Source organism: Drosophila virilis, chromosome 5 (assembly GCF_030788295.1).
Source record: "Drosophila virilis strain 15010-1051.87 chromosome 5, Dvir_AGI_RSII-ME, whole genome shotgun sequence".
Classification (NCBI taxonomy): domain Eukaryota; kingdom Metazoa; phylum Arthropoda; class Insecta; order Diptera; family Drosophilidae; genus Drosophila; species Drosophila virilis.
Window position 1 is genome coordinate 18,464,780 of NC_091547.1, and position 26,665 is coordinate 18,491,444.

The window sequence follows — 26,665 nt, forward strand, 5'->3', positions numbered from 1 at the left end:
TTATTATATATAGTTTATGGTAGTACTTAGATTTGGTAACATTTTTCTGTTTCCCAGCGGCATTTTGTAGCGTTCAGCGTTAAGAAAACCAAAAATATAAATAAATAAATACCAACTAAAAATAATATTTCTTATATCATGATAGCGAAAGCAACATACAAATAGAGAGACAGAGAGAGAAAGAGAGTGAGGGAGAGACTTGTCTACGTATATTTTTTCTATGGCAATAGTTATCAAAGTATTTGATTGATGGCGCCGCAAATTGTTTATAAAGTCTAAATTGTAATTTTTTTTTCTTTTTTTTATCGTGCTTTCTACGCGTTCTTAGCAAAAGCGAATAAAAATTAAACGCACTTACCGCTCGCATAGTTTCTTTTTTATGATTAAATGCATTTGCTTATAAGTATAACAAAATCTCTATAAATATTACTGTAAAAAAAGTGTTAAGTAAACATTAACGGGGCATTTGTAATATCTATCATTTATATCATGTATATATACACATTATAATAATGAGCAATGTTTACTAAATTAGTCGACCCGAGAAATTAAAAATTGCAAAATCTTCGGAATGATTCAATCATCGATGACGCCACGCAACAAAATTCATTTGTTGTCGGCTGTTTTTTCTGTTTATTGTCAAGTTTGATTGTGTACACTCTCTTGTATTTGGCATTTCATTTCTCATTGTTGTTCCTGTTTTTGTAGTATTTTGTGCGGCTCACAATCTTATCTTATCTGCCGCCCCCCAAATGAATCAAAAATTGTCATTCAAGCCCAAACGAAAGTAAGTTATTAATCAGCGCCTGCTTCTGGTTGTTGTAATTCTGAGTAATATTAAAAGCAATTATCAAAACAAACTATTTATGTGGATATTAATTTTTTATATCATCTGCATCAAATAAATATAAAGAAATGTGAAATCAAAAATAAATTAAAACAAAATATTTCTATTTCAGCTTTTCTTTCTTGGGAGAAATATACAAAAAATATATCTCATAAATGTGCTTAAATTATGGTATGAAAAGTAACCGCGGGCCAGCCAAATAATTTTAAAATTAAAAGGTCGCCAAAATAAACGATATAAGGATATATAATAATGTATTATGATAGGCTTTTTAGCCCACATAAATATTAATTAAAGCCTATTTATCAAATATTTTGGTGATTAATATATTCATAAGATTCCATCGATAATCAATTTTCTAAAAACTCTAAGAAATATATATTACTTCTGGTTCTTTTGCAGATGTGGCTATGCCATTTAAATTTAGAATAAGTTATGGTCTTTAGTATAATTTCTTTTAATATCCGTATACAAATGCGACTTCCATTTAAATATTAATGATTGCCCACGCACAACCCTGAGCAACATGTGCAATGGCTAAAATAGTTTTTGGTTAGCTACCAAAAGCCATATATATGTATATGTATATGTATATGTATATATCGCTATCTGGCCTTTCAGAGATATCGATTCACACAGACAGCCACATATACAGATGCAAATGCCAATACATGTGCAGTACATTATCTATAGTAATTTTTAAAAAGATAAAAACCAACAAAAACAAAAGGTTAAACAAAAAAACGCATTTATAATTTTATAAATTTTGTTTGTATATATAACAATAACTTGTTGCTAGTCGGTCGGGGAATATACATATATATATATATATATATATATATATATATATATATATTGTTTTTTGCAGTATAAGTCTAATATGCTGTTGGGGCTTGTATGATGTCAGCTGCAAATTGCTTTTCCGTATTTCAAGTTGATATTCAAAATAATGTATATAAAAACAAAAAGAAGTACAAATACTAACTTAATTTACGAGCTGATTCTTAGATGTGCGTCTGTGTGTGTGTGTGGGTGTGTGTGGGCTGTGGTTAATACTTATGGCATGTATTAAAATAATTCCTGTACAGCTTCTTCTTTTTAACTGAAAAACTGAAAACACAGCAAAAAAAATGGATTTAAGAAAAAAAAATAGAGAAACTTTTAAACAACGCAACCAGCGCCCACACAAATAGAACCAGCAAAGCGGACGTGTTGAGCATCAAATGTGAATAGAATAAATATATAAATATATATATAGATATGGATACGGATTCAGATACAGATACAGATACAGCTACAGCTATTCAGATACACAGCTAGTGCTAGGCATGTCATTGACGCAGTTTCTGGATACAGAGAAATTTATGGGCAAGCAACTGCCTGCGTGTATGTGTATGTGTGTGTGTGTGTTGTGTGTGTTACAAAAATAAACTTGCCTACAACTAAGTAGTGTGTGGCCCAATGTGTGTATTATAGAAATGTGGGCCAAGAATAATCGAAGAGCGATATCGATGACTCGATGACATTAACATCCGATGACCTACAAGCAACCTTCAGGCTTCAGTAGTCGTTAAAATGTTATAAATAATCGTATGCACTTATATAAGGATATTAATTTATTGCTAATTGAGCCCGCACCGTGATTAAAAAAAGATTAATACTTTAGCCGGAGGCACAACAAAACAGAAAAAAAACATTAAGCAATGACTTGAAATAAAATTAAAGTAAAAACGCAACGAAAAGATGCAAATTGCTTTAGACGTGAAGACCACAGAAAAAAGACACGAGACAAAATCAAGAAACAGACCAAACAAGTTCAACAAGTTTTAAGTCTTGTATTAAATTTTGGTAGCACACTCTTTTTGTTGTTGTTGCTTTTCCTTTGTTTATTTTTACTTTTTTTTTTTTAAGGTTAAACAGAGAGAGAGATGGAGCGTAAAAGAGAGCGACAGAGCAGCACCTAAAGAGCAGCTGAAACTGAAATCGAAAACTGTTAATTTTTATAGCTTTTAACACAAACTCACTAAATATTTACATTCATATATTCATATTCGTATTCATCTCTGTATTCGCTTTGTATTATTCGTATTTATGTAAGCTGTACCAACAAAAACAAAACAAAAAAAAAGCTGTACAACAAAAAAAAACAGCAGCTGCGTCTGTTGGAATGAGTCGAAAATTGTTCCACATGCGGGAACAATTACCCGGCAATAATTGCAAGTGGGTTCCACATATATTTGAATAGCATAAAAATTAAAACAAAAAATTGGCATCGCCTTGAAATCTGCCAAAAGATAAAATTGGAAATGAGTGCAGGCCAATGAAAAAGATGTTGAATTCAAAATATCCAGTGCTCGGATTATACACTTCGATAAAACAATAATTCGACGATTATCAGTCTATTTCTTATTTTCATATCGTTCAACGATAACACTCTTCAATATGTTTATATACCCTGTGTTGCTATAGATAAGTTAAACAAACTATAGATAAGTTAAACAAATCGAAAAGGTTTGACAATATAAAGGAATGCCTCTTATATCGATAATTAATCGATAAGCAACAGTTCTGGTGCAGCCTGACCTGTTAATATAATTAACTGATCGATGAACAAAAGGGTAATTGCCAAATATTGATAAAGTGTTTCGAAGAATTGATAAAACGATTAAGTAATCGATAAGCTTATCGAAAGCTCCTGGTTATTAAGTTATTGGACGTTGTCTTAACGGGTCGATAGAAGAATTAATCAACTTGTCGATATTTCAAACGAAATTCATTCATTCATTCTATAGTGAGCCTTGGTTAATATGACCAGTCATATATTTGTAGCCGATAAATTATGTTATCGACACCGAATGGGTGCAAAAAACTCAAAATTTGTAAATTCAATTAGGCATTCCAGCTGTGCCGCTTAACCCACATGCCCCACATCTTATAGCGCCGGTGGAATTGAGAGCGGGTCGCTGATAAGGGAACTCACAGCCGATGACGACGTCGTCATCGACTGGCCGCGCTGTTCACAGATTGCTGTTAAAAGTCATTCCATATATGTGCTTAATATTGTGCTGTAGGTTTTTTAGATATGCGACTCACTCGTAACGCACTCCAGCCCGTGTACATTTGTACTACATGTAGTACATATTTATCTATATATGTATATACATATATATATGTTTGCTTATGCATATATATTGGTTCTCGAGCCGCATTGGGGCAAGTGATTAGCAGCCGGCTCCAGGCAACCAAAAGCTGACGACCAAAACGCAATTGCAAGTTTCCGTGTGGCCCGTATGGCACCGTAGTGCACAGTTGACTGTTGGCTATTTTTAAAGCCCTCACATAATCGCGCCCGCAATAGAAATGGGAAGCCAGGCGAGCCAAATGCCCTGCGGCAACTCCAATGAGTTTGTGTGCGTGTATGTGTGTGTTTGACTGCACGCAACACGCTGCCGGCCTGGAAGCCGTAGCAAGGCGCACGGCAACGGTCAGTAACCGCTTTGTTGCAACATTATACAACATAAGCCGCGCTGTCTAAGTGAACCCACCGAACCAACGACCCAGCGACCCACCCTGCTGTGACACATATATTAAGCAAAACAGAAAAGGTGAAAAAAATAAATAAAAAAAAAATAAAGCTCAAACAATGAAGCCCCAGTGGGAAAGGGCGAGCCAACTCGATGCGGCTTTGACAGTTGCTATCAATAAATGCGATTAGATAAAAGTTAAGCACCAGCGTTTATATGGCTGCCTGTGTCACCCATTCCCAACCCCTAAAGGGTCTCCTGATAAGCGGTTGCAATTGCAGCGAAACGAAAAAACTATCGACTATCGATCGCAACAAAGAATTGCACAAAATTAACATTAATGTCAAAGGTGCTTGCAGCATGACTCAGCAGCTTGAACAACCCCATCAACTAGAACAACGTTATTATTATTATTATTATCACCTTTTTATTTAACTTAACTAGTTGCTCAGCTTATGTCATGCAGGTGAGATCTGTGGGCGTTATCAGGTTCTACACTTGGCGCTTAACTGAAACTAAAATTCAGTTGACTTCAGGCTAATTAATTTTTATTGTCATACATTGACGCGCATAATTAATTTCGCATTTCCCAGAGCGTGGGCCTTCAAAATCTATCAAAATCTTCCGCCGACGCGACGGCTCTTTGTTGGCCAGACATCTAAATCTCCCTTTTTGGTACATCAGCTGTACATCAATTTGATTTGTCATGTTGCTGTTACAAATACTTTTAGTCAGCTTTAAGCATATATAAATGGTCGCAATATGTAATTTGGCCAAAGTGTTAAGTTACGAACTGCAGCGATATATATATATATATATATATATGGAGGGGGACCTCATAAAACGTGCCAAAAGCGTAAACAATGCTGGAACGAAGCGCTTAACTCTTGCAAATGCAAATGATTTGAGATGATTCAGCGCTCTGCTCTGGAAGGCAACAAAATTTGCTAACGATTAGAGAAATTCTGCGTGTTAATCAAATACATATGCGAATACATTTATGCAGATCAAGATAGATTGTAAGTTCATCCAGATCTGGTTCGATGTTCTATCGACCAGCATTCTGATAAGTTATTGATATAGAATGAAGCTGGATAGACCTGCACTACAATAAGTTATCGATATAGAATGAATTGTTCATGAAGAAAGGAAGAAGTAAAAACAACGCGCTGCAAAAATATATCTAAGCAAACTCTGAAGTTTGGAATGGAAAACATCTTTATCACGTAGTCAATCTTCATTTGAAAAAAATATCTAGTATCTCAAAAAGTATATTCCATATGAGTTTAAGGAATCATGAATTTTCTTTGGTATAAAGTATTGTCATTGTAAAAACTCGTATCCGAAATCGACAACTCTTGTTGTCATAGCGATAAAAATGTTACTTGGAAAGAAAAAATGGAATTACTAAGAAGAAATAAGCAAATTTAACACGAACTATATGTAGAGCCTTGCAGTTAAGGATATAGTCGAAGAATATTAAAATTTGTAAACAATAACAGAAACTGAACATTGTGGAAATTATAAATCTAAAGCAATACAACCTTGATGTGTTGGGTTTTAATGAGGCACTTTTCAACAAAATATCTTTGGCGAGCCTAATTAATCAGCATTTAAACTTTGGATAGCAGTTGCCAATAATTGGACATAGATAAAGTAGTACGACTTGCAGCAATCTAATCTAATCTTATCTGAAAGCAGCCCATTTGACGGCTCTGTTAAATCTTCGGAATGGTTCTCAATTAAATTAGCAAACGACATTTCTAATCATTTGGCTACATTTTTCTGGCACGTTTTTGTGAACTTTCTAAGAACCATATTCAATTTAATATGCACACACATACACACACAGACGTAAGCTAAATTAATTTCTTTAGCGTCCGCTAATTACGTCAGAGTCTAAAATCTGTATTTTTGGAGGCGCCCAAAAATCGCTCGAGGTGAGAGCAAGGCAAGTGTATAGAAGGGGCAACAAAGTTTCCCAAATGCCAATGGCTAAGCAAGTTCTTGCAAGAGCAAAAGAGGGAATATCTGTGCCTCCCTCTTTCTCTCCCTCTCTCTCTCTCTATTTCTCTCTATTTCAGACTCTCTTATTCTCTCTAGCTCACTCTCTGTCTCTCTTTTTGGCAGCGTCTTATGAAACATGCACTCATATTATACATTTTGACATATTCATAAAGTTTTGCTTATCTTAAAATACACTCTCTTTCTCTCTCTCTCTTTCATACACACACACACACACACATGGGCAGAGCTGTGGCAGCGAACTAAATATTGAAATTTGTAGCTAAACAATATTTGAAAACATTTTTGCTTAATTAATTTCGTTTTTGCAAGAAATTATTTTATGCCACATATGTATAAATAGCCATAGGAGAGAGAGTGAGTGAGAGAGAGAGGGAGGGAGGCAGCCGGGCAGAGCGAAAAAAAAGAAAATTATAATTAAAATTTCTCAAGTGCGATGGAATAATGCGACGCACAGCAAATGAAATCAAATTAAACTTTGAACTAATTTGTTTAAGCAGCTTGCGGACAGCAGCAGCTCGGCCACGCCCACAACGCCCAATGCTTGACCCACGCCCCAGTCCGCCCCAACAGCTCCGCCTCCTTCTCCTGCTCGCACGCTTCAAGAAAAGGTTAAGCAATCAATTTCGCTTTCAATTGATCTCAATTTAGCATGAAGTGGGGAACGGGCTACAACTGAGCACGCTGGCCCAGCCAAGGGTTAAGACAGCGCTGCTTATGTAAATAAGGCAACTAATGCTGCTGCTGCTGCTGCTTGTTCTTGTTGTTGTTGTTGTTGTTGTTGTAGCTGCTGCATTTGGCTGCCAAAAATTTCATGCACGAAAAACTTATTTTTGGTGCCGACGTTTCCAAAACGCAGCCAGAATGGGGAATGGGGGAATTGCTGGCGGCAGCAGGGTGTAGCGTGTTGGGTTGAGAGGGGATTGACGTATGCAGGGAGGGAAGGTAGGGAAGGGAGGATGGTTGTTATTTGGTACAGCCAGTGGGGCTTGGGGACAGTGCGATGTGCTGCACAGCTGCAGATACATCCAAAAAGCGAACAACAGCTGCTGGCTCTTTGGGCCAGAGGCGGCAGATGGAAAGGGAAGAGCCGACGAACACGCTGAAATTCGTTTTTTATTTAATTTTCTTTAACATATAACTATATATATCTATATATTATATGCATATATGCACGATATATATGTTGGAATTAAGTTAGAGTCTGCCAATGTTGTTTTTAATACAAAGAAATATGCTAGAAAACTTAAGCGCTTAATTATATTTGTTTATTCGCAATTTCAACAATTGAATTCTTTAATCAATATCATATCCAGCTGTATAAAATTTATTTTGTTAGCTTCGGTTATATTTTCATGCTTTCAGCTCATTTGCTTTTGCCTCGTTGAGAGGCGAAAATGTGTGATATTTTTAGAAAAAGTCGAGCACATGTTTCAAAATATCAAAAAGCGAGCAACAAAATTGATGAAGAAGAAAAAAAATGAGAAATATAAAAATAAAATTCAAGAAGCAACAGCCACAGCCACACAAATTTTAATAGAAAACAAAATGTTTATGTGCCCCAAAGACAGAGACCAGACAATGCCGCGCATTGAAATTAACCGAATGCAATTCCAAAGTCTATTCGAGTTTCCAGAAGGAAAGAAGAGAATATTTCGAAACAAAATAAAAGCCAGACTGTGAGCATATCTCTCACGTGAGAAGAGTGAAAACTCGTTTGGTCTAGATATCTTGAGAAACAAAACGATTTCCATACTAAAACCTACTTTTCGACCGATCTTTCCTATGGCAGCTATATGATATAGTGCGATAAACATAAGATTTGGCATATATATGAGGATGGGAAGTTCTACTTTCTTTTCGTTTTCCGTTTCAATAGAGAGTTGTTGAATTTCCCGAATGCCCTGTTCCAATGAATTGAAGACCTTAATTAAAGCTTAAATTGGATTGGGAAATATTAGAAAAGACCACACTCAAGCACGGAGCATAATTAGTATTGGAATCGACGTACAACTAACTTAACTTCTGCAATATCTTTTTTGCCATAAAACTTTCGATCTACTCAAACTGAGTTAAAGTGGAAAATCTTGCGTTTTCATCAGTGAATTACGAAAGACAATTGAAAAATCATAAAAACAACATTTACAGCGTTTTAGTTAAATCGAAATCATTTTCTTCAAGTTGTGCAATTACTTTTATTTCTTTCATTTTACGTTTTTTTTTCGCGCTGTTGTTCGCATTTGGAGTGTAATTATTGTGTAAGTGCAAGTTGCAAAAGAAAATTCAATTAAATTTCGTACGCTTTTCCTCTAAGCTGCATTCCACATAATTGAAACAAAAATCGCAAGAATATGTAAGATCAATTAATGGTTATATCCGAAGTGGTTTGATATGAATATGTACTTGCTTTTCAGTGTTGTTTAAATTAACTAATATAAGATTTTATTTATATACAAAATGGTAAGTGGCAGAAAAAATGTGGTCAAAACTAAAAATATTGTTTTTTCAATCGATTTATCGAAGCCAACATGTTTAATAATATCGAAAACTATTAAAACGAATCGATATTTATTCAGGTGCAGCTCTTACACACACAACTCCGTGTCACATCACAATAAATGTTAAAAGCGAAAATCTTCTCTATTCAATGAGCCTGCCTTAAATGTCGTTTGTAAGTGTTGTAAAACTCGTCAGTTGAGTGTTGTTATGTGCCGCAGCTAGTGCTGCGAATCGCAACAAATAACAATAATGTGCACATTAGCAACAAATAGGATCACAATTGGCATATAATTAATATTAATACTCAATAAATGAATATGTAAAGTGTTGTAAAGCGCGACTATCATCAAATTGATGCAGCTGGAAGCCTAGTTAAAGTAATATTTTTTTAGCTGTTTTGCTCAAATGTATCCTCCAAGCTTATCTCGAAATGATCTGCAGCTTTTTAAGCTCGAAGCCACAAAATCGCGCTGCTGAACTCTGAACTCCTTTTGGCCCTCAACGTATTTGGCGCATTATTCAAATCGCAATTTCAAATGTCGTCGTTTGGCACTTGAAAAGCTCACAAAATTTGTCGTGAGTGACTTTCAAGTTTGTTTGAGGGCGGCGAAGACAAAACGAATGAAGTAAAATTTGTATGAAAAGCTTCATACTATAGCTATCGATATTTATTTATTGTTGTTACAGACGGGCGGCTGCGGGGTGGTGTGTGGGGTCGCGGAGAGGATGGGGAACGTAAAAAGGCCACAAATGCGAATGCTGGGCAATATACAATATTTTTTTGTTTTCTGTGAGAGTTTGGCATGACTTTTTGGGCGAAAAATCGAATCGATTAGTCATGCCAAGTCCTCAGACTTGAGAGTTTTGTTGGTCTCTCGGCCTCACCTCTCACATTTTAGTTGAGTTGAGTTGTGTGTGTGTGTGTGTGTTTTATTTTTTTCAGTTTTTGTTCAGTTTTGGGGTTCATTTTGTGTTTGGCTTTTTTGTTTAAGAGCGAATGACTTGTCAGAGGCGTTCGAAAAGACGAATATCGGCATTCAACAGAGACAGAGCAATTTATGTGGCATTTTCCAAGCGATTTCGTTGGCTCATTTATTAAATTTTGACAGCTTTTAAGTGAGGGGCAGCAATAAGAAGGAAAAAAAACGCAGCAACAAATATGAATGGAAAGCGTCAAATATAGCAAATGCTCCCAACTTTTGCTTTCTGTTTGCGGCGCTAATTCAATCCAAAGAAATGTAAACAGAATCAATTACACCAAAACCGATGAAAATAAATGAAAAGTGTTACCGAAAACCCAGAACAACTCTTGGCAGTGGAAGGAACAGCTCGAAAAACACATCAATTTCATGTTTACGACCCAAAAGTAACGCCAGAGGCCACTCGAAACGCTGCCCGAGAATCGGAATCGGAATCCGAATCAGTAACTGAGCGCGAGCTCGAACTCGACGACAGAGGCCGCCGGGTTGAAAAAAAAAACGTGACTTTTCATAATAAAAAAAAAATAAAGCAGAAAACACAAACAACAATGCGGAATATCTCGCGCTTGAATCGCGCAAAAAGAGCGCAAAAATAATTTCAAAAATAAAAAAATACAAATAAATAAAGAAGGTGGGGAAAACGAGTGCGTAGCCTGGGCCTTGCCCGGCATTACTTAGAGAAATACAAATAGACGAATTTGCATTAAATTTAAGCATGTTTTTTAATTGAATGTGTATGCGTGTGTGGGTGTGTGTGGGTGTGTGTGTGTGTGTGTGGCCAACTTAAAATTCAGCTCAGTTTGTAGAGCGCTTCACAAGCCAAGTTTATGGACTTAAATAGAACACGCAGTGGCCAAATGATTAATTAATAATAAAGTTCATAAACTTGGAAAGATGACTTCATAGAAGTACATTTATTTCTTTATATTTCAGCATATACACATATTAATTGCGGTTTACGTAACACCATAAATGTATATATGTATGGATATTCTTTTTTTTTTTTGCTGATAAACTACATTTTAATGGCTCGCACAGTTCATTAGCCCCCGCCAAAGACGGAATCGCTGCGGGCCATTTGTGTGTTTGTATGAAATTATTGCCTTATAGGTAAAAATTAAATCAAACGATTTACAAACTAAGACGAAAATACGAACTTAAAACTTGAGGAAGACACCTCCAAGCACATTAAAGGGAAATACATATATATTCGAATTAACAGCTGAAAATATGTGACATAAGAATGAACTCAAGTCAAAGAAGATATCAATTGCTGCCCAAGAAGCTACTAAATTTCCATTTTAAAATTGTATTCACTTTTACAAAATGATATAAAAGAAAATAATGTATACCATCTCTAGATACAACACATCTAAAATGTATTGGTAGCAGCATTAAAATTAAAGATAATTAGTCGAATTTCGTGTCTTAAGCTTTAAAACTAATAGATTTGCTTAAAAATCAGGATTGCAATATCTTTTCTTATCGATTGCCTAGAAACGGGACAAGTTATCGATTATTAAATACTGAGAGGACCTCTCCAGCTCTTATAGGTACTGAGGTCCTTGCTTTCATACATACGGACGGACGGACATGGCCAGATCGAATTGGCTATTGATGCTGATCAAGAATATATATACTTTGGGCACTTTGTTACATTTGTGCCTCATATAAGTATATGAATAAAACTTCGAATAATAATTATATGCAAAACAAAAGTCAAGGAAAAATAGCTTAAGTCGATAAAATATGTTTTAAAATGAATTTGTGTGATGCTCTTGATTTTGCAAACAATTGACGAATAGAACACATCTTTTTCTCATTTCTGACCCACTCAATTTATCAAAATTCTAAAATCGTGACTTGAGCAACAATTGTTAAAAAGAGTTGTTCTAAGCGTTATTTTTTGGGATTCGAGAATGTATTGAGACTAGTTCCGGGAAAAGGCTGACAACCTTAATTTTCTAGGAACGAAAGTTCCCTTCATTCTGCATAAATAATATTTTACTACAAATCTTAATTATCTACATATAATCTCTTGATCAAATAATCAAAGAAATGGATGTACTTCAGACTGCGTGTGTTGCGTAACGTAAAATTATTGCTTGTATAGTAAATACTATAGTATTATTAAGTTGTAATAGCATTAATCAAAAGTCTTTCAATTCTTAACTCAACTTTTCAAGAAACTGAGAAACATACAGAAAGAAATATCTGATTAAACTTTTTCATAGTTTACATTAAAAACATATGTCAATTTTTTACATATTCTCTAGAGTTGATCTAGTTCGAAAAAAGTATGTACTTTGTACTTAAAAAAAAAATCGTTGCGTTTTGCAGAGATTTTCTGGCTGTAACATTTTACAGTCGAATTTAGTTTATATAATCTTAGGTTCGATAAACTATTTTTAAAAAGTGCAGAGAAAGATTGAAACTAAAAACCTTGGACTGTTTGCTCGCAGAGTTTTTACTGTACCTGAGCAAAATTTGATTTCACATTTCAATTAAAGCACATTTTAAACCGAATATTGTACAAGAACCCGATGCAAAGCTCAAATAGAAACTAATTACAATTGAGATAAATAAAAATATGACTAGGCTAAACTTTGGGTCTGACTCAAGAGTAACGGGAAACTTATAGATGTAGGTATGCAAGTTATATATGAAAGTAAGTTATGGCTAGATAAACACCTTGTGCTGCAGCTGATGATGCGATGCGATTCTCTTTCTCTCTCTTTCTGGCCAGTCGCAGTTGTGGCTGAGTTTGTTTGATTTTGTTTTTTTTGTTGTTGTTGTTGCACACAAAACTCACGCGTTGTTGTTATAATTTTGTAACTTCTTTTGCACGCGGACAACAGCCGAAAAGGGGGAGAGCGCGAGGCAGCGGGGCAGAAGAAACGCGTTTTTGGGCTTATTCTTTTTTTCTCTCTCTTTATATTATTTTTCTTGCTTGCGGTTTTGCTGACTTTGCAGTTGTTGCTGTTGCTTTCGTTGTTGCTGCTGTTGTTACTGCGCTGGCTGGCGTGACGTCATTAAAATGCCGGCATAAACATGAAGCGCGGCGCAAAGCTTGAGACACAATTTCGAAAGACACGGCAAGACACTCGAACTATTCGTTTTCTTTCTCTTCCACTGACACTAAAGACAAAATGAAGCGAGACACACGCACAGAGCGAGAGCGAGAGGCACACGCACACACGCACACACACGTGAGACGTCAAAAATTGACAGGCAGCAACAACAAGACAGAGAAAAAGTCGCGCTGCTTTGCTTTGCTTTGTTGTTGATAAAAACACACACACACACGCACGCACACAAAATTCTTTTATTTTGTTGACAGCTGTTTGTTGTTGCTGTTGCTGTTGAAACGCGCGCGATTTTTAGAAAATGTTGCTGTGCTGCTTCTTGAATTGGTTATTAATGTTGCATAATTTAATGCTTATATTCCTAACTGTTTTTACTTTGCTTCCTTTTCCTAATTGCGTTGTTGTTTCGTTTTACGTATATTACTCAACACTTGTTTTGTTTGTTTCTTTTTTTTTTTTTTTAATACTACGGGCAAGGCAACTCTGCACGATTTATAAACTTCACACAATTTATTTATTTTGCTGTATTTATTAGAAAATTTCTGCTCGTTATATTTATTTTGAATAAGTTGTGAAAGCGTTTGTTGTTGCTGCGTTTGGCTCTCATACACAGAAATTCTAAAAATTTATCAACTATATGCGCACACACGTCCGCCTTGCTCGGTGTTGTTTTTGCTTCTGTTCAAGCGCTGTTATGGCGCTGTTATGCACCAAAAATTCCAATCGGCAGCCGAAGCAGCCACTGCGCCAGCCGCTCTTTTGCGCTCTCACGTTCTCTGCACGGTCTTGTTGTTGTTGCTGCCGCTGTTCGGTCTGCAGCGCGTCCAGTGGCAGCAGCTGTTGCTCTTATTGGTTTATTTAGCTGGAGTGCGAACAAGCGAGCGAGAGAGCGAGAGCGAAACTGTTAAGTGAAGAGCGCGCCAGTGTTGAGCGTTTACATTGAGCTCACTATATTGGAGTGACTCTTGCAAGGGATTGAGTGTGTTTATATGGGGTTAAAAGCAGCTGACTTGACAGCTAGCTAAGGGTTAAGTAGCCAAAAGTGACCCGAAGTAGCTGTGGGCAAAGCCAAAGGCTTCAATTGAGTTCGTGCTAAGACTTCGCTGCAAAACTACTCAAAAAGTGCATGGAGTACTTAATTTAAACCGTTAATATATTAAGCAGTACGAATCTTTAAGGACCTCAAAGTCACCTTCAAATCGGTTCAATATTTCAATTTGGTCTCGAAAAATGCACATTAAAATCAACTCATATAGTTTTCTGTATTTATAGCCATGCAATGTTTCAGTTTGACATTTCGATGGGTACCCAAAAATAGCCCAAAATAACAACAAAAAAAAAAGCTGAAAGTACCGTTCATTTCGGACATTTTAGTGCATACAAATTTTGACATTTCTATGTCATAAATTTCAAACACACACGCACACACACACACATACACACCCCCACAAAGAAAAAGCCATAGAACGAGATGCCATAAAAAGATATAAACATAAATGTACTTATTTATGTATTATAAAAAGTGAATGTAAATTGATTAGAAACCCAATAACAACAAGAACAACACAAACCCCAACAGCTGCTGTAAGCTAACAGAACAGGAACAACTAACAACAACAACAGCAGCAGCAGCGCAACGTGAAAGCAAACAGAGAAGAAAAGACTTGAAGAGAGCGCCAGCCACTTCAAGTGAGAGCGAGATCAGAACGCCCCCGCAGTGCCCATTTAACACGGGCGCTGCTGTTGTTGTTTTTAATAGCATTAGAAGTTTCATGTGTGTGTCTGTGTGTGTGTGTGTGTGTGTGTGTGAGAGCTATTTATAAAATGTTTTCGATATGGAAGTTTGCTGTAGCCAAAGTCAATGCGGCCGACCACATGGAAGCTGGAACGGCTGCTGCTCGAGGGCAAGTGAAAGGTTGCGCTTTTGTTATTTTTTTCTTTCTTTTGCTGTTGTTGCTGTTTTCTAAGAAGCAAAGCTCGTATGCAGCTTGGCGGCACACACACACACACACATGCGCTGAGACACCTCTGCACTCATTCATTATGCAAAAGCAAAGCAGAAGAAAAAGAAAAAGACAAGAGCAGACGATTTTTACTTATCCCACTTTTGCAATTGGGCACATGCCAACACACACACACATACTCACACACACTCGCACACACACACGTACACATAAACTGGAGTACGGCGAAGCGACTAAAAAGTTTTCAATGCAAACAGACACTCACACACACACACACACACACACGTATGCATACAAGCGCGCGCGCTCACCTATGGGAAGCTGCTTGGCCAGGCAGCAAAGAGTTCGAAATCGAAATCGAGATCGTTTTTTTTTTCGGTTAGAAACAGCCAAAAATTGCTGAGAGATGTTTCAGGTATAACTGGCTATTAACTGGTTTGTTTGGGCAAAATGTCATTTAGTACATTTTGAGCTGTGATCACTTTTTACAGTTATTCTGATAAATTAAACAAAAAAAAAAAACATGTTTCGTAGATTAAGAATTGCGGTTTATAAACGTAAATTCAATTTGAACAGAAAACTTAAAAGGTTTCATGCACTTAAGTACCATGTATTTAAATTGAATATAATTATAGATCCTTCTCCAGTATATTCATAGTTATATGGCATTTCCAAATGATACATTTTGCATGCTTATTAAACTTCTCATTCCTAATAATAATAGAGGCTAAAAATATATAACCGAATGTATCTGCTTTATATGTATATAAAGTGCATATAGAGTTACTATCTAAACTTTCAGTTCTTGAATTAACTCCCTCGGACAAAGTTACAAATTACTTACAAATTAGAGAATATTCCAAGAATTTATCTCAGCTAAGCCAGTATCTGGTTTCGTTTTGATGATTTTAGGGGAATTCCCCAGGCAGATTTTTTGTTACTCATAAGTAAAAATGCACCCAAGGCACTTGACAAGATCATTAACAACACATTTGTCGGTTGGTCGCTGCGGTTCGTGCGTTGCGTTGTGGGTTGCTCAGGGGGTCAGTTGTAGATACAGATACAAAAATATACACAGACTCCGCACACACTTCACAAAAAACACGACTTGAGCTGTGGGCAAAGATGGGGACGGAGGCGAGGACTGAAAAACCGGTTTCAGGCAAAATCAAAAGTTGCGCAGACGCAGACGCCGACGCCGACGTCGCAGTCGCAGTCGCAGCCGCAGCTGACCGAACTGAAGTTCGGTATTGGAATTGAAAGCAGCGCACAGGCAGATCTAAATGTATGCTGCTAGAGCGGGAGCGGTGGGGGGAGTGGAAGCAGGAGCACAAAAGCAAAGCTTAAGTTTCGCCCGGCGATCGCTGGATGCTGTGGAAGCTGTGGAAGCACAAAGTAAATCACGCAAATGCTGACCGGCAGCCACTGGAACTCGTTTTGTGCTGCACCTTTTGTGCCTGTTCCAAGAACGTGTTCAAGGCTTTGCCAGGGTGTGTCTGTCCGCGATTGTGTGTGTGTGTGTGCGACCGAAAAAGGAAAAGGAGGTCGCTAAGGTAGCGCAAAAAAACGGGCGCACAGGGATTGGTGCGTTAAATAAAGCAAGAGAGAGCGCATAAGGGAGAGAGAGAGAGAGAGTTAGCGTACAGTAGGTAACGCCTCTACAATTCTAATTAGATTCTAACGGCAAAACGACTCCCGCTGCTAATGTGATTCAAATAAGAATGAATCTTCATTAGGTGACGTCTCACACGCGAAGCCAAAGAGACCGGCGAACTGTGCGCCTGCATATCAATTCAGCAACTAGAAATAAAACAAAAGCCGCAGCAAACCAGTTAAGAGAGACAGATAGACGTACTGCGAGAGAGAGAGAGAGAGAGGGAGAGAAGAATGAGCCCCACAAAAAAATTAATAACAGAACCAGACGAGACGCTGATGACGTCGTCCTCGTTGATTATATGCATGGACACACACACACACACACACACACGAGTAGTTTGTATATATGTGTGCACAGTATGTATTGCAATGTGTGAGTCAGCTTCCAGACGCCACAAGATCACAGTTAACAGCTAGACAGGCATGCTCTCTTCCGCTCTCGGTCAGACGATCTTCCACTGTCTCTCTCTCTCTCTCTCTGTTAAGACTCTGGCACCTACGCACATGTGCGCCAGTTCGACTCGAGACTCTCATTGGCTTTATTCCGCGCCCCCTTCGACAAAGATCGCTGAACAACAATAACTCAACGGCCATTGAGCGAAATTTGTGTTGCTCTTGAGTCGTTTGCGCTCGCTCATCAGCTCAAGTTCTCTTCGCAAGTGCGTGCGCCATCTGAATGTATTAAGTGTTCCCAGTTTTATGTGAGTGAGTTTTGGCTCAGCTGAGTAAAAGATTTCATTTTGTATTTTGTTCTGCACAGGAATTTTACAGTCGCGCATTGCATACTTTGAGGTGCTGGAAAAGGAAGGGTATTGGGAATTTTATATGCATACTTTCTGATATAAGACATCCGTTCACATTCTGTTAAAGTGAGTTTAACATTAAGCCCTTAACAGAGTGACGTTAACTTTTATGCCTAACCCTAAAATCCTTACCTAGATTAAATGAACTCATAGAAAGAAGCCAATCTATGAGTTGGCTTTTAAGTCTATAAAGTGATAAGGTGAGCGGCGATAATAAATTGCAGAAAATTCAAAAAATTACTATTAAAAGTGTTTAAACTATATTTTTGTTTTGTGTAACATGATTCGTTGTGATTCTGAAAGTTTTCTTCGAATCAATCCGCAACCATTTCGATTCAAGTTGATTTTTCATTAGTTTTCCTTTTGCCCATTCCAAAAACTGATTTCAATTATAGCCAATTAAGCGAGAAAGGACTCAAGCGAGGAGGAAAACAAATCAACTGCACTTACATTGCAACATTAACGCAAGCCAAAGCAGATGCTTCCTGCTGCAGACAATCAATACCCTTTCCCGCAGCCCCAACCCCTGCGCCCTCTCTCTCTCTCTCTACCGCACACACCGTGTTGGCCTCTTGTTTGCACCTTGACTGCGTTTTTTTTGGTTGCCCGCCGGCAGCTCCGGCAAAGGATAAAAACTTTTTATCCACTTTCGGCGGCTTCGGTCCCTTTCTCTTACCCTCTGCCCTGCCACATTTCTGTGCGCCAAATGTTAAAACAAACAAACAAATAAATTAGTGTTCAATCAGCGTAATTTCTTTAACTGCCACGCCCACTCCGAATGCATCTCCCTTCGCAACGCCCTCGGCAAGTGCTTAGCTGCTTTTGTCTCCCATTTTTGGCTGATGTGCGATTTTGTTGCTCTTAACTTGGCTCAATTGCAGCTGTGCAGCACGGCGCGGGGCTGTGTGCCTCGGAAGGGGGTGGGCGATTGACTATCCAAACTTTCCACCCACTGTGCAGCAGTTGGTTGTAAGTAATTAAGACTAAAGGAAGCGGAAGAACAAGAGCCAGACAAAAGCTGCCTGCAAAACATTCGAAATTTTCGCTAATTTGGTTAATTTGAATTCGAATGCAGTTTGCCAAGAAGGTGAGTCCAAGGAGCGGAAGAAGGTGAGAGATGAATTGTTCTTGAGCCCGATAGAAATGTGCCCAACTTTTAATTGTCTTTACTAGCGAGTGCATTTGGAGGGTTTGAAAAGCTAAATCTGAAAAGTTTTCATTTGGCAATCGGATATCGATAATTATCGAAAAGTAAATTTGGGATTATTTACAAAAAGTTAAGATATTCGAATGTTAAAAGGAAATTGCAATTAGACTCTGCGATTGAAGCCGCAATTGATACTATCGGAGTGATATTAATATCAAAAACTATCGTAAGTAGTGTTGCATAACTTTCAGTTTCGATAGGTGCCATTTATGCCAGAGTATCGAAAAATGACCCAAAGAGCTATCGATATTGGCAGAAAAGATTCGATAGGTGCAACTGGAAAAGGCAACAATATAACATAATACAATATATTTTCAAATCAATGATATTAAAATATATACCGTTTCCACCTATATTCCGACAATTGTGGTGGATTTAACCACTGTGAAAAATTGTGCAGAAAAAATGTGTGTGTTTTTTTAAGCTTCAACTTGAATTGGGAATCAATTAAATCAGGTTTGTTTATTTTGTAGCAGCTTTAAGTGTTAGAGAATGGGGGAAAAAAAAACTATTTGAAGCAATTTGTCAAAGGAAAACACGCAACAAGCCAAAGCTAAAGATAAATAAAAATAAAGCACAAACTGTCAGGCAAAACAAACTGGCCGAGTAGAGCCCACCTGCCACGCCCACACACAAACGCTATTTGGCCAAGTCTGCGGCTAGGTGTGTGCATGTGTGTGTGTGTGTGTGTGTGTGTGTGTGTGTGTTTCGCTTTTAAGCTGCCAAATCCGACAATTAAATTATTGCATGACAAAACATGCGCCGCAAAAATATTCAAAACGCGCCAAAAACAGGATGTAAACAACAATGGACATAAGGACGATGGGCCAAAGCACACTACAGGATGCAAAAAACCTCAAAATACACACACACAAACACAGCAACACAAGCACACACACACACACACACACTAACAGGCACAACAACAACTACAACGCGAACAACTATGATAAAAACACTCTCCCCAAACCGAAACAAATTCATCTTCCGCAAAAAAGAGTAGCAAAAAAACTAACTGAGAAAATCGTAAAAAACGAAAATATACATAGACACACAGTCACACCCACACACACACCCACACACACACCCACACACACACTCGCACACACGCGGCCAGAAAAATGTCCCAATAGCAAGTAGGGAAGGCGTCACAGGCTACCGGAAAATGACGCGTTAGAAAAAAATCATATAAGAAGAAGAAGAAAATAAAGCATAAAAAAATATAACAGCAAAAATATTTATCTACGAGTTGCCGAAGACTAAATACCCTAACATTCGAGATGCGAAAAAATTGTATACATGCGAATAATTTTTTTCAATACTTAAATTTTCGTCGATTTTGCAACAATTTATGGAGGAAAGAAATTTGACATGTTTTTACTTTTATATTGATTTGAATAAAATAAATTTCGATATGGCAAACAAATTAAAATACGTATCTAACATTTTTAAGCTTAGTTGAGATTTGTTTAAAATGAAGTAAAGATTTTTAAAGTTTTAAATATTTAAAAAAATTTAGAGTATATAAACTTTTTTAAATTAGTTGAGACTTGTTTAAAATAGTTAAGAATTTTAGGTATTTCTTTAAATTTGATTTTAATTAAAAAAAAAAGCTGTAGGCAAAAAGCAAATAGAAATTAAGATTTTATAAATCGTGGGCTTAGTTGAGAGTATTTATAAAATAGCAAGAGGTTAATTTTTGAAAATATAAATATAAAGTAAGCCGAATCTTAAACCAAGTTAGTTCTACAAAAAGACCTCCGTAGCAAAAGCCAAACCGAACCACATTTTCTTTCTCGAAAATGATTTATACAGAGCGTTGCATATTAGGTGACACAGATGCCATACCCGTGATGCAAGAGTATAAAAGAGAATGAGCTTAGTGGCAAAAGAAGTCACCGTGTGGCTGCGTGTCCTGCCGATGTCCTGGCCCATGCCGCTTGTCAGACGTGCATATAGCTCCTGGCAATAATTTGAAATTCGATTACCATAACCAAGTACTCGGAAAACACAAACAGCGAGGCGCCGCGCGGGGCTGGCATATCCGATACGGAAACAGCCAGCAGAGGGGGGAAAGAGGAGGGGGATACACGTGAAAAGCCAAGAAAAACAAAATACATACATATATATTTTCTGCGGCCTACGCTGCCTTTGTTTTTCTGTCAGTGTGTGTGCGTGTGAGTGTGCCAGGGGCTAAAAAAAAACAGCAAATGGCGAAAACGTTCGTTAAAAGGTTGCCAGATCGTTGGGGGACGCGGCCAAAACTGTGGCCAAAAAGCCAAAAAGCCAAAACGTGAATATATCAGAATTTTGAACAAACAAGTCGGTCGCAAAAACGAAAAAAAAATATCAAATACTTTTTGTGTGTGTATGAAAGACAACACACAAACACAGCTGACACACACACACGCGTGTGTGTGTGTGTGTGTGTGTGTGTGTGTGCCTCTCTCTGCTTGGACAGTAAAACCAAATGCAGTTGCTGGCCACAAGTTCAAGCGAAAGAGCCGCCACCTGCCCATCAACTCAGCCCAAAACGTTCGTTTCCAGTCAAATCAAAAGGTTCTTTGAGCAGCCATTGCTATGGCTGATGGGCAGGTGGGCGTGGCTGGGCTGACGGATCCAGTAGCTGGCCAAATATGCCGTTTGATAATTTGCAAAATGGATTTGCAAATAGCGCGAAATGAGAGAATTGCAACCAGCTGCAGCTCGACTTTGACTTCAGCAGTTGAAATGCAATCGATTTGAGTGTGGCCCAATTTTTTTTTCGTACTTTTAGCCAATTAAATTGAAATATATTGCTTAGAGCCAATAATTAATAGTTTTTGATAATTTGATTGACAGTGTAACCAGCACGAGTAAAAAATGTATTTATTATATGCATATTTTATTATATTAATTCTAATTCTATTCTCTCACTTTTCGCATATAAACTAAATTTCTAATTAATTTGATTTTTCCTCCTTGATTTAGCCTTTCTGAAATGTTATTCAATTATGTTAAAATTTTTGTTTTAAATATAATTAAAATTTTAAATTAATTTTGAATGCATCGACGAAAATCAACTTTAGGCATAAATACATAAATTGAAAAAGAAATGCTATATCGGCACGTTTAATACTCTAATAGATATTTCCAACTTGCAAATATGTGAGAATATTTTCCATATAAGAACCTAGTTTCCGATCGTTTATTTCTATGTCAGCTATGTTATATAGTGGTCCGATTCGGCTCCGACATATGAACGGCATGCAGCCAAAAGACGGATAAATGCAAGGTTTCAAGTCTATAGCTTCAATTCTGATCTAGATCTCATTTTCAGACAAAATCACAAGACCCTACCTAAGGGTATATTAAGAACTCGTATACTTGGGAAGGCGGGGAGAATTTGCTTAAGGTTGAAAATTGAAAACATTTTTAAGTATGATCTGATTTTTCTACCGATGATTAATTTTTTCTCAATTGTGTTACATAAGTAGAAACACATGTGTTGCCCAAAACAGAAAGACGGCGTTTGCATTGTTTTCTGACTATGTCAGTTCGGCTGTCGGACATATCTTCTCGATCTAAGCGATACCTATTTTATGACAATATTTTTTCTTATCCTCTACAAGCTTATTAATTGCCCAAGAGCGAGTTTCGTGGCGCATTATGTACCAAGAAAGTCTGACCCTCTGTGCCGGGGCCAATCATCTAGCAAGTGAGGAATATTGAGCAGTCCGGCGGAGGGGATGGAACGGACGGCAGTTTAATTGCAACCTAATAAGCGCGGTAATTAACTTTCCCCAGTGCAATATCACCTGCAGACGCCAACGCTGCATTATAATTATTAATCAACAGCAGCTTAAAGATTTTAATTAAAATCAACAAGAGACGCGAGGCACCAGTTGTTCTCGCTGCCGGAATCCAGTGTCCGACGGACACTCCGGGACACCCTTATCTCTCGCTTTGTCAACACTATGGCAACAGACAAGTCGCGCCACCCGCTCGATTTCTTTTCATGCAGCCGCAGTGACCTCTATCGAGGGGCCAAGCATGTGTCCTGCGAACGTACTGCACGTTTCCCTATGCTCGAGCATTTGTACAAGCCCGTTGCCTAACCCGAAATCCGTGTCCCTTATAACGTATATCTACTGTAGTCGCTGTTACTCCAATTCTAGCTGCAGTTTGTTTGGTTCGATTCTCTTATCTTTTACTCTTCGTAAGGGCAGGCACTTGTTAAAAAGGCGTCCGAGAGGGTATATAGGTTTTGTGCAAACGCAGGCAGACCACTAATAAAAAACTTATTTTCCTTTTTAATCGATTTCATATCAATCTCAATTCTCTCATGCTAGACTCTATAAGAACCTTTGCCCTTCTAATTGAAACCAAGGAAACCATCCGAATCGATAAGATAAAATACTGAGAATATATTAAGAGCTGAAAGTGGGCGAGGCTCGGGCTTTATCCTTGGGAATAAAAGGACTGTACGTAATATCCTAGGACGAACTGGTCTAATTTTGGGTTCATGGGCTCCACACCTCTCTAAAAGCATTGCCTACCTTGCATATACTTGCTATCAGTGTCATCAGTTCCTTCCAGGGCAAAAGAGTCCAGCAAATAGTCACAGCAGCTGATGCCAACTAATAATTGGAGTCAAGGAAACCTGAACCGTGCATAGCCGTAAAAAGTATTGATGAAATGGTAATGGATGGAATGGTAATAAGATCTTCGATTGACATTAGAAAAACGAAACTAGAGCCGTACAGAAAGTAGAGTATCAAACTGGTCTATCTGTCAAAAGAAACTTTTAAGTCCGAGGATCAAAAATGCATTCATCAAAGTATCAAAGTAATAGACTTTCTCGTTTATACATGTTCGGATATTATCTAAATATTAAAATTAAAATTATTATTTTCCTCAAATAGAGGGTAGAAACAAAGAGAGAGAGAGAGAGAGAGAGAGAGAGAGAGAGAGAGAGAGAGGGAGTGAGTAAGAGCGAGTGGGTAAACAGTTTCCACAAATATAGGATTGATAAATTATTAAAATTAAAATTTCACATTATAAATTGATCTTTACTTTTTATACATTCAGTTTACAGAAATATTCCGAACAGGTTCGGTTCCCGTCTCGAACCTCGAACCTCATTTATGAAAGCTAATTTGAATCGATTCAGATTTTGGATGTTGTTGGCTTTAAGGTTTGGTCCTTGGTAGGAAATAAGTTTAAGTTCCAGGTTCGAACCGGCTTGGTTCAAACTTGCTTGATCAACAGCCTAGCCGAGCCTGCCCGATCTGTCCGAGCATGTCCAATCCCCCTCCTTTTTTTTTAGAGTTAATCAGTCAATCACAGCTTTAGTGTGTACGGGGTAACTGCTAGTCGAGCAAACGAGACTTGATTTTTGTTGCTTTGCAACTTTGCCAAGTTTCAGTTACAGTTGCAATTACTTGGCGCACCTGAAGTGGAAGTCGGGCCAAAGGTTAGCGACTATTTGTTTGTTTGTGTTGCGGCGTGTGTTTGTGTGTGGACAAAGGTTTTAGGTTTGCGCCAGTGCGCCCCGCCCAATTGCAGCAAGCATTTTCCTACACTTCTTTTTCGTATATATACTTATATATTTTTTTTTTTTATAGTTTTTCGCTTTTCTGTTGACTTTGCGCTTTCTATTTACGCTTTGCTGTTGTTTGTTGAATTCCAACTGCAATTATGTGAATTTTTACCGTGCACAGCATAAAACAATTTTACCCGCCTCGGTCCGAGCAGCTGCTTGCTCATGGCTACACGAGAAATCTATCTATAGAAATATAAGTTAGCCTGCAGCCGCAGGGCGAGCAAGTTTTGGTCAAGCTCAAAGTCAAACAGGACGGCGAAAGTAAACTCCGCCCAAAAGTCCAACAATAAAGAGATAAAGCAACGCGCCGAAGGAAAGAGTAGATCAATTTAACAATGGAGCTGGGGCTATGCTAAGATACGATTTTGGTCAGCTGCTTGATTGGAATTGAAGTCAAGAAATAATAACTCTAGAAATATAAATAATAATAAATAATGCATATATCGAATAAATATTCGCTTCCTCTAATTTAATCGAGTTTGATATGCTATAACATATTTTAATTAATTGAGTTTCATATATATATTTAATTACTTCTTGAACTCATCATTATTTTTATTTAAAAAAATTTGTTAATTTTTATTTCAAAAAATATTTTTGACAGGTTTTTCTTGTCTAATTCCATTTGTTTCAATGGAATATTATTTAAATATATATTTATTTATCTATTTAATCTTATCAAACATTATTTGTTGTGAGATTTTTTTTTTCATTTTTATTATTTTTTTTAAAAATATTTAGTTAACTTTAAATTTTAAAATATTTTTAAAAGGTTTTTATTCTACTCTAATTTCACTTCGAAAGCACATTTTTTTTTTTTCATTTTATTTCCAAACATTTTGTTGACATGTTGTTCTTGTCAAGTTGAGCTTAATTAATTAGAATCTTAAAAACCAATTTGTTTTTTGTTTTATTTACATATTTGTAAGCTTCGAGTAGGCTCTGCTATCGAAACTGCCAACCTGGTACAAATGAGAATTCCCATAGGTTCAGTTTTATATTGGTTTCCTGGTAGATCACACAACTTAAAAATTTAATAGGCTTTTGATAAAGTATTTCCAATCTTAATTTTATTCATTATATTTTAGTCAAGTTTTGAGAGACCAAAAAAACGGGAATGGCTGAAACTAACAATAAGAAGCGCGTAAGTAGACAATTGCACAATCGACCAACCCTTGCACTGCCAAACTGTCAACAGAAGCCGCTTCAGGACGATTTCATTGAAATCGAACCTCAAGCCATGGACGTGGAGCCGCAGCCAGCAGCAAATGAAAACGAGGCAAAAGAAACGCAAGCGGAGCCGCCGGCAGAGGAGCCCACAACTGTGGACAAGATCGCAAAGAAGTTGCGTGTGCGCGCCAAGAAAACGCTTAGGCCAAGCGTAATTCGACGCATTTGCCAGATTCCCTCCAAAGAAAGCAAAGAGCTCAGCAACAACGATGCCGAGGTCATGTACACGAACTCTCAGTTCGGGCAGCTGTTCGATCCATGCAGCCGCTCCGCTTGCAACATGTGCACCTTGGCGCCGCGCCGCCGCACCAAGGTCAGAAACATGGCCAAGACCAGAAGCAAGTCCAAGCCAAAGCGCTCGACGGCGGCATCCAAGCGCAAGATGATGGCCAAAGTCAAGCGACATTACACAACCGCCTGTGACAGGCGTTTAACTGTTAAATCCCTGCTAAATTTCGAGGCATCAAATCGCTCGATGCCCGCTCAATCGAAAAAGCGGACACGCCAGTGCCTCTGCACCGAGCTAAATGGCCAGGTCTATAAGCTGATGGACTTGCCCAATGATGTGCACGATGGCAGCTCTTTGATGCTCTCTTTAAGACGTCGCCAGCTTAAACGCACCTTGTCAAAGCCTCGGCTGGCCACCAAGCGACTAGTTGGCAAGCGACCCACCAATGGCCGTAAAGTAAACAAGAATTAGCCTAAGTTCATTCTCAACATTTTTTTTTAATTATGTGAAGAAAAAAAAGATTTAAATAAGCAAAGTGTAATATGTACGCTGTACTAGAAAAAGCATTCCGATATATCTAGGACCTCATGATATATGCATACTTGATCACCCAAGTCAGCTGTGTGATAACAATTTAATTCAATAGAAAAACATTTTTCAGCTAACTTTTTTTTTTGTAAACTACTTTACCTATACTTTGTTTAAAATGCTTACAAGATACATAACTATGGCCGAATTCGATGCGTGTCTGTTCGTTGGAAAGTAAGATGACTGAAAAATGTGTGCAAGGCATGCCTTTAGATGAATAACAGACAAATAACATAATTGACTGATGGATCAAAGAGCGATATTTAAAGAATAGCCGATGTTCTGGCTCCATATTAAACTATAATCACAACTCAGTAGCTTTCATTATCTTAACCGCGGCTTGTGTAAACTTTAAAGGAACTCATTATGGCTGCAAAGGCTGTCGGCTCTAAGAGAAGAGATCCAGTGCATTTTCTTTCTCCATGTATATATTTAATTTGTTT

At 37.6% G+C, this 26,665-nt stretch overlaps 2 protein-coding genes across 36 annotated transcripts in view; one reads left to right on the plus strand and one right to left on the minus strand.

The window, feature by feature from the left end:
• The window catches only part of mbl (muscleblind), a 212,549-nt gene that overhangs the window by 135,994 nt on the left and 49,890 nt on the right, over window positions 1-26,665 (minus strand). For 11 of the 35 annotated variants that reach the window (XM_070210414.1, XM_070210427.1, XM_070210425.1 and 8 more), the window contains exon 1: window positions 12,567-13,649. The exons of 2 other annotated variants lie outside the window; for them this stretch is intronic. The gene's annotated coding sequence lies outside the window, so the exon portion shown is untranslated. Of the gene's footprint in view, window positions 1-12,566; window positions 13,653-26,665 lie in introns of those variants that run through there. 22 more of the 35 variants (XR_011417027.1, XR_011417026.1, XM_032437106.2 and 19 more) reach the window with 6 other exon arrangements.
• Window positions 25,160-26,299, plus strand: LOC26530885 (uncharacterized). The gene is made up of 2 exons (XM_015174766.3): window positions 25,160-25,319; window positions 25,374-26,299. Exons 1-2 carry the CDS (start codon window positions 25,293-25,295, stop codon window positions 26,103-26,105), a joined length of 759 nt encoding a protein of 252 aa, XP_015030252.1. The 5' UTR covers window positions 25,160-25,292; the 3' UTR covers window positions 26,106-26,299.

Excerpts from the sequence above, each read along its gene's own strand:
- LOC26530885 (XM_015174766.3), top strand. The coding sequence starts at position 25,293 with ATGGCTGAAACTAACAATAAGAAGCGC. Across the intron at positions 25,320-25,373 it reads AAACTAACAATAAGAAGCGC|AAGCCGCTTCAGGACGATTT; the intron begins GTAAGTAGACAA and ends AACTGTCAACAG.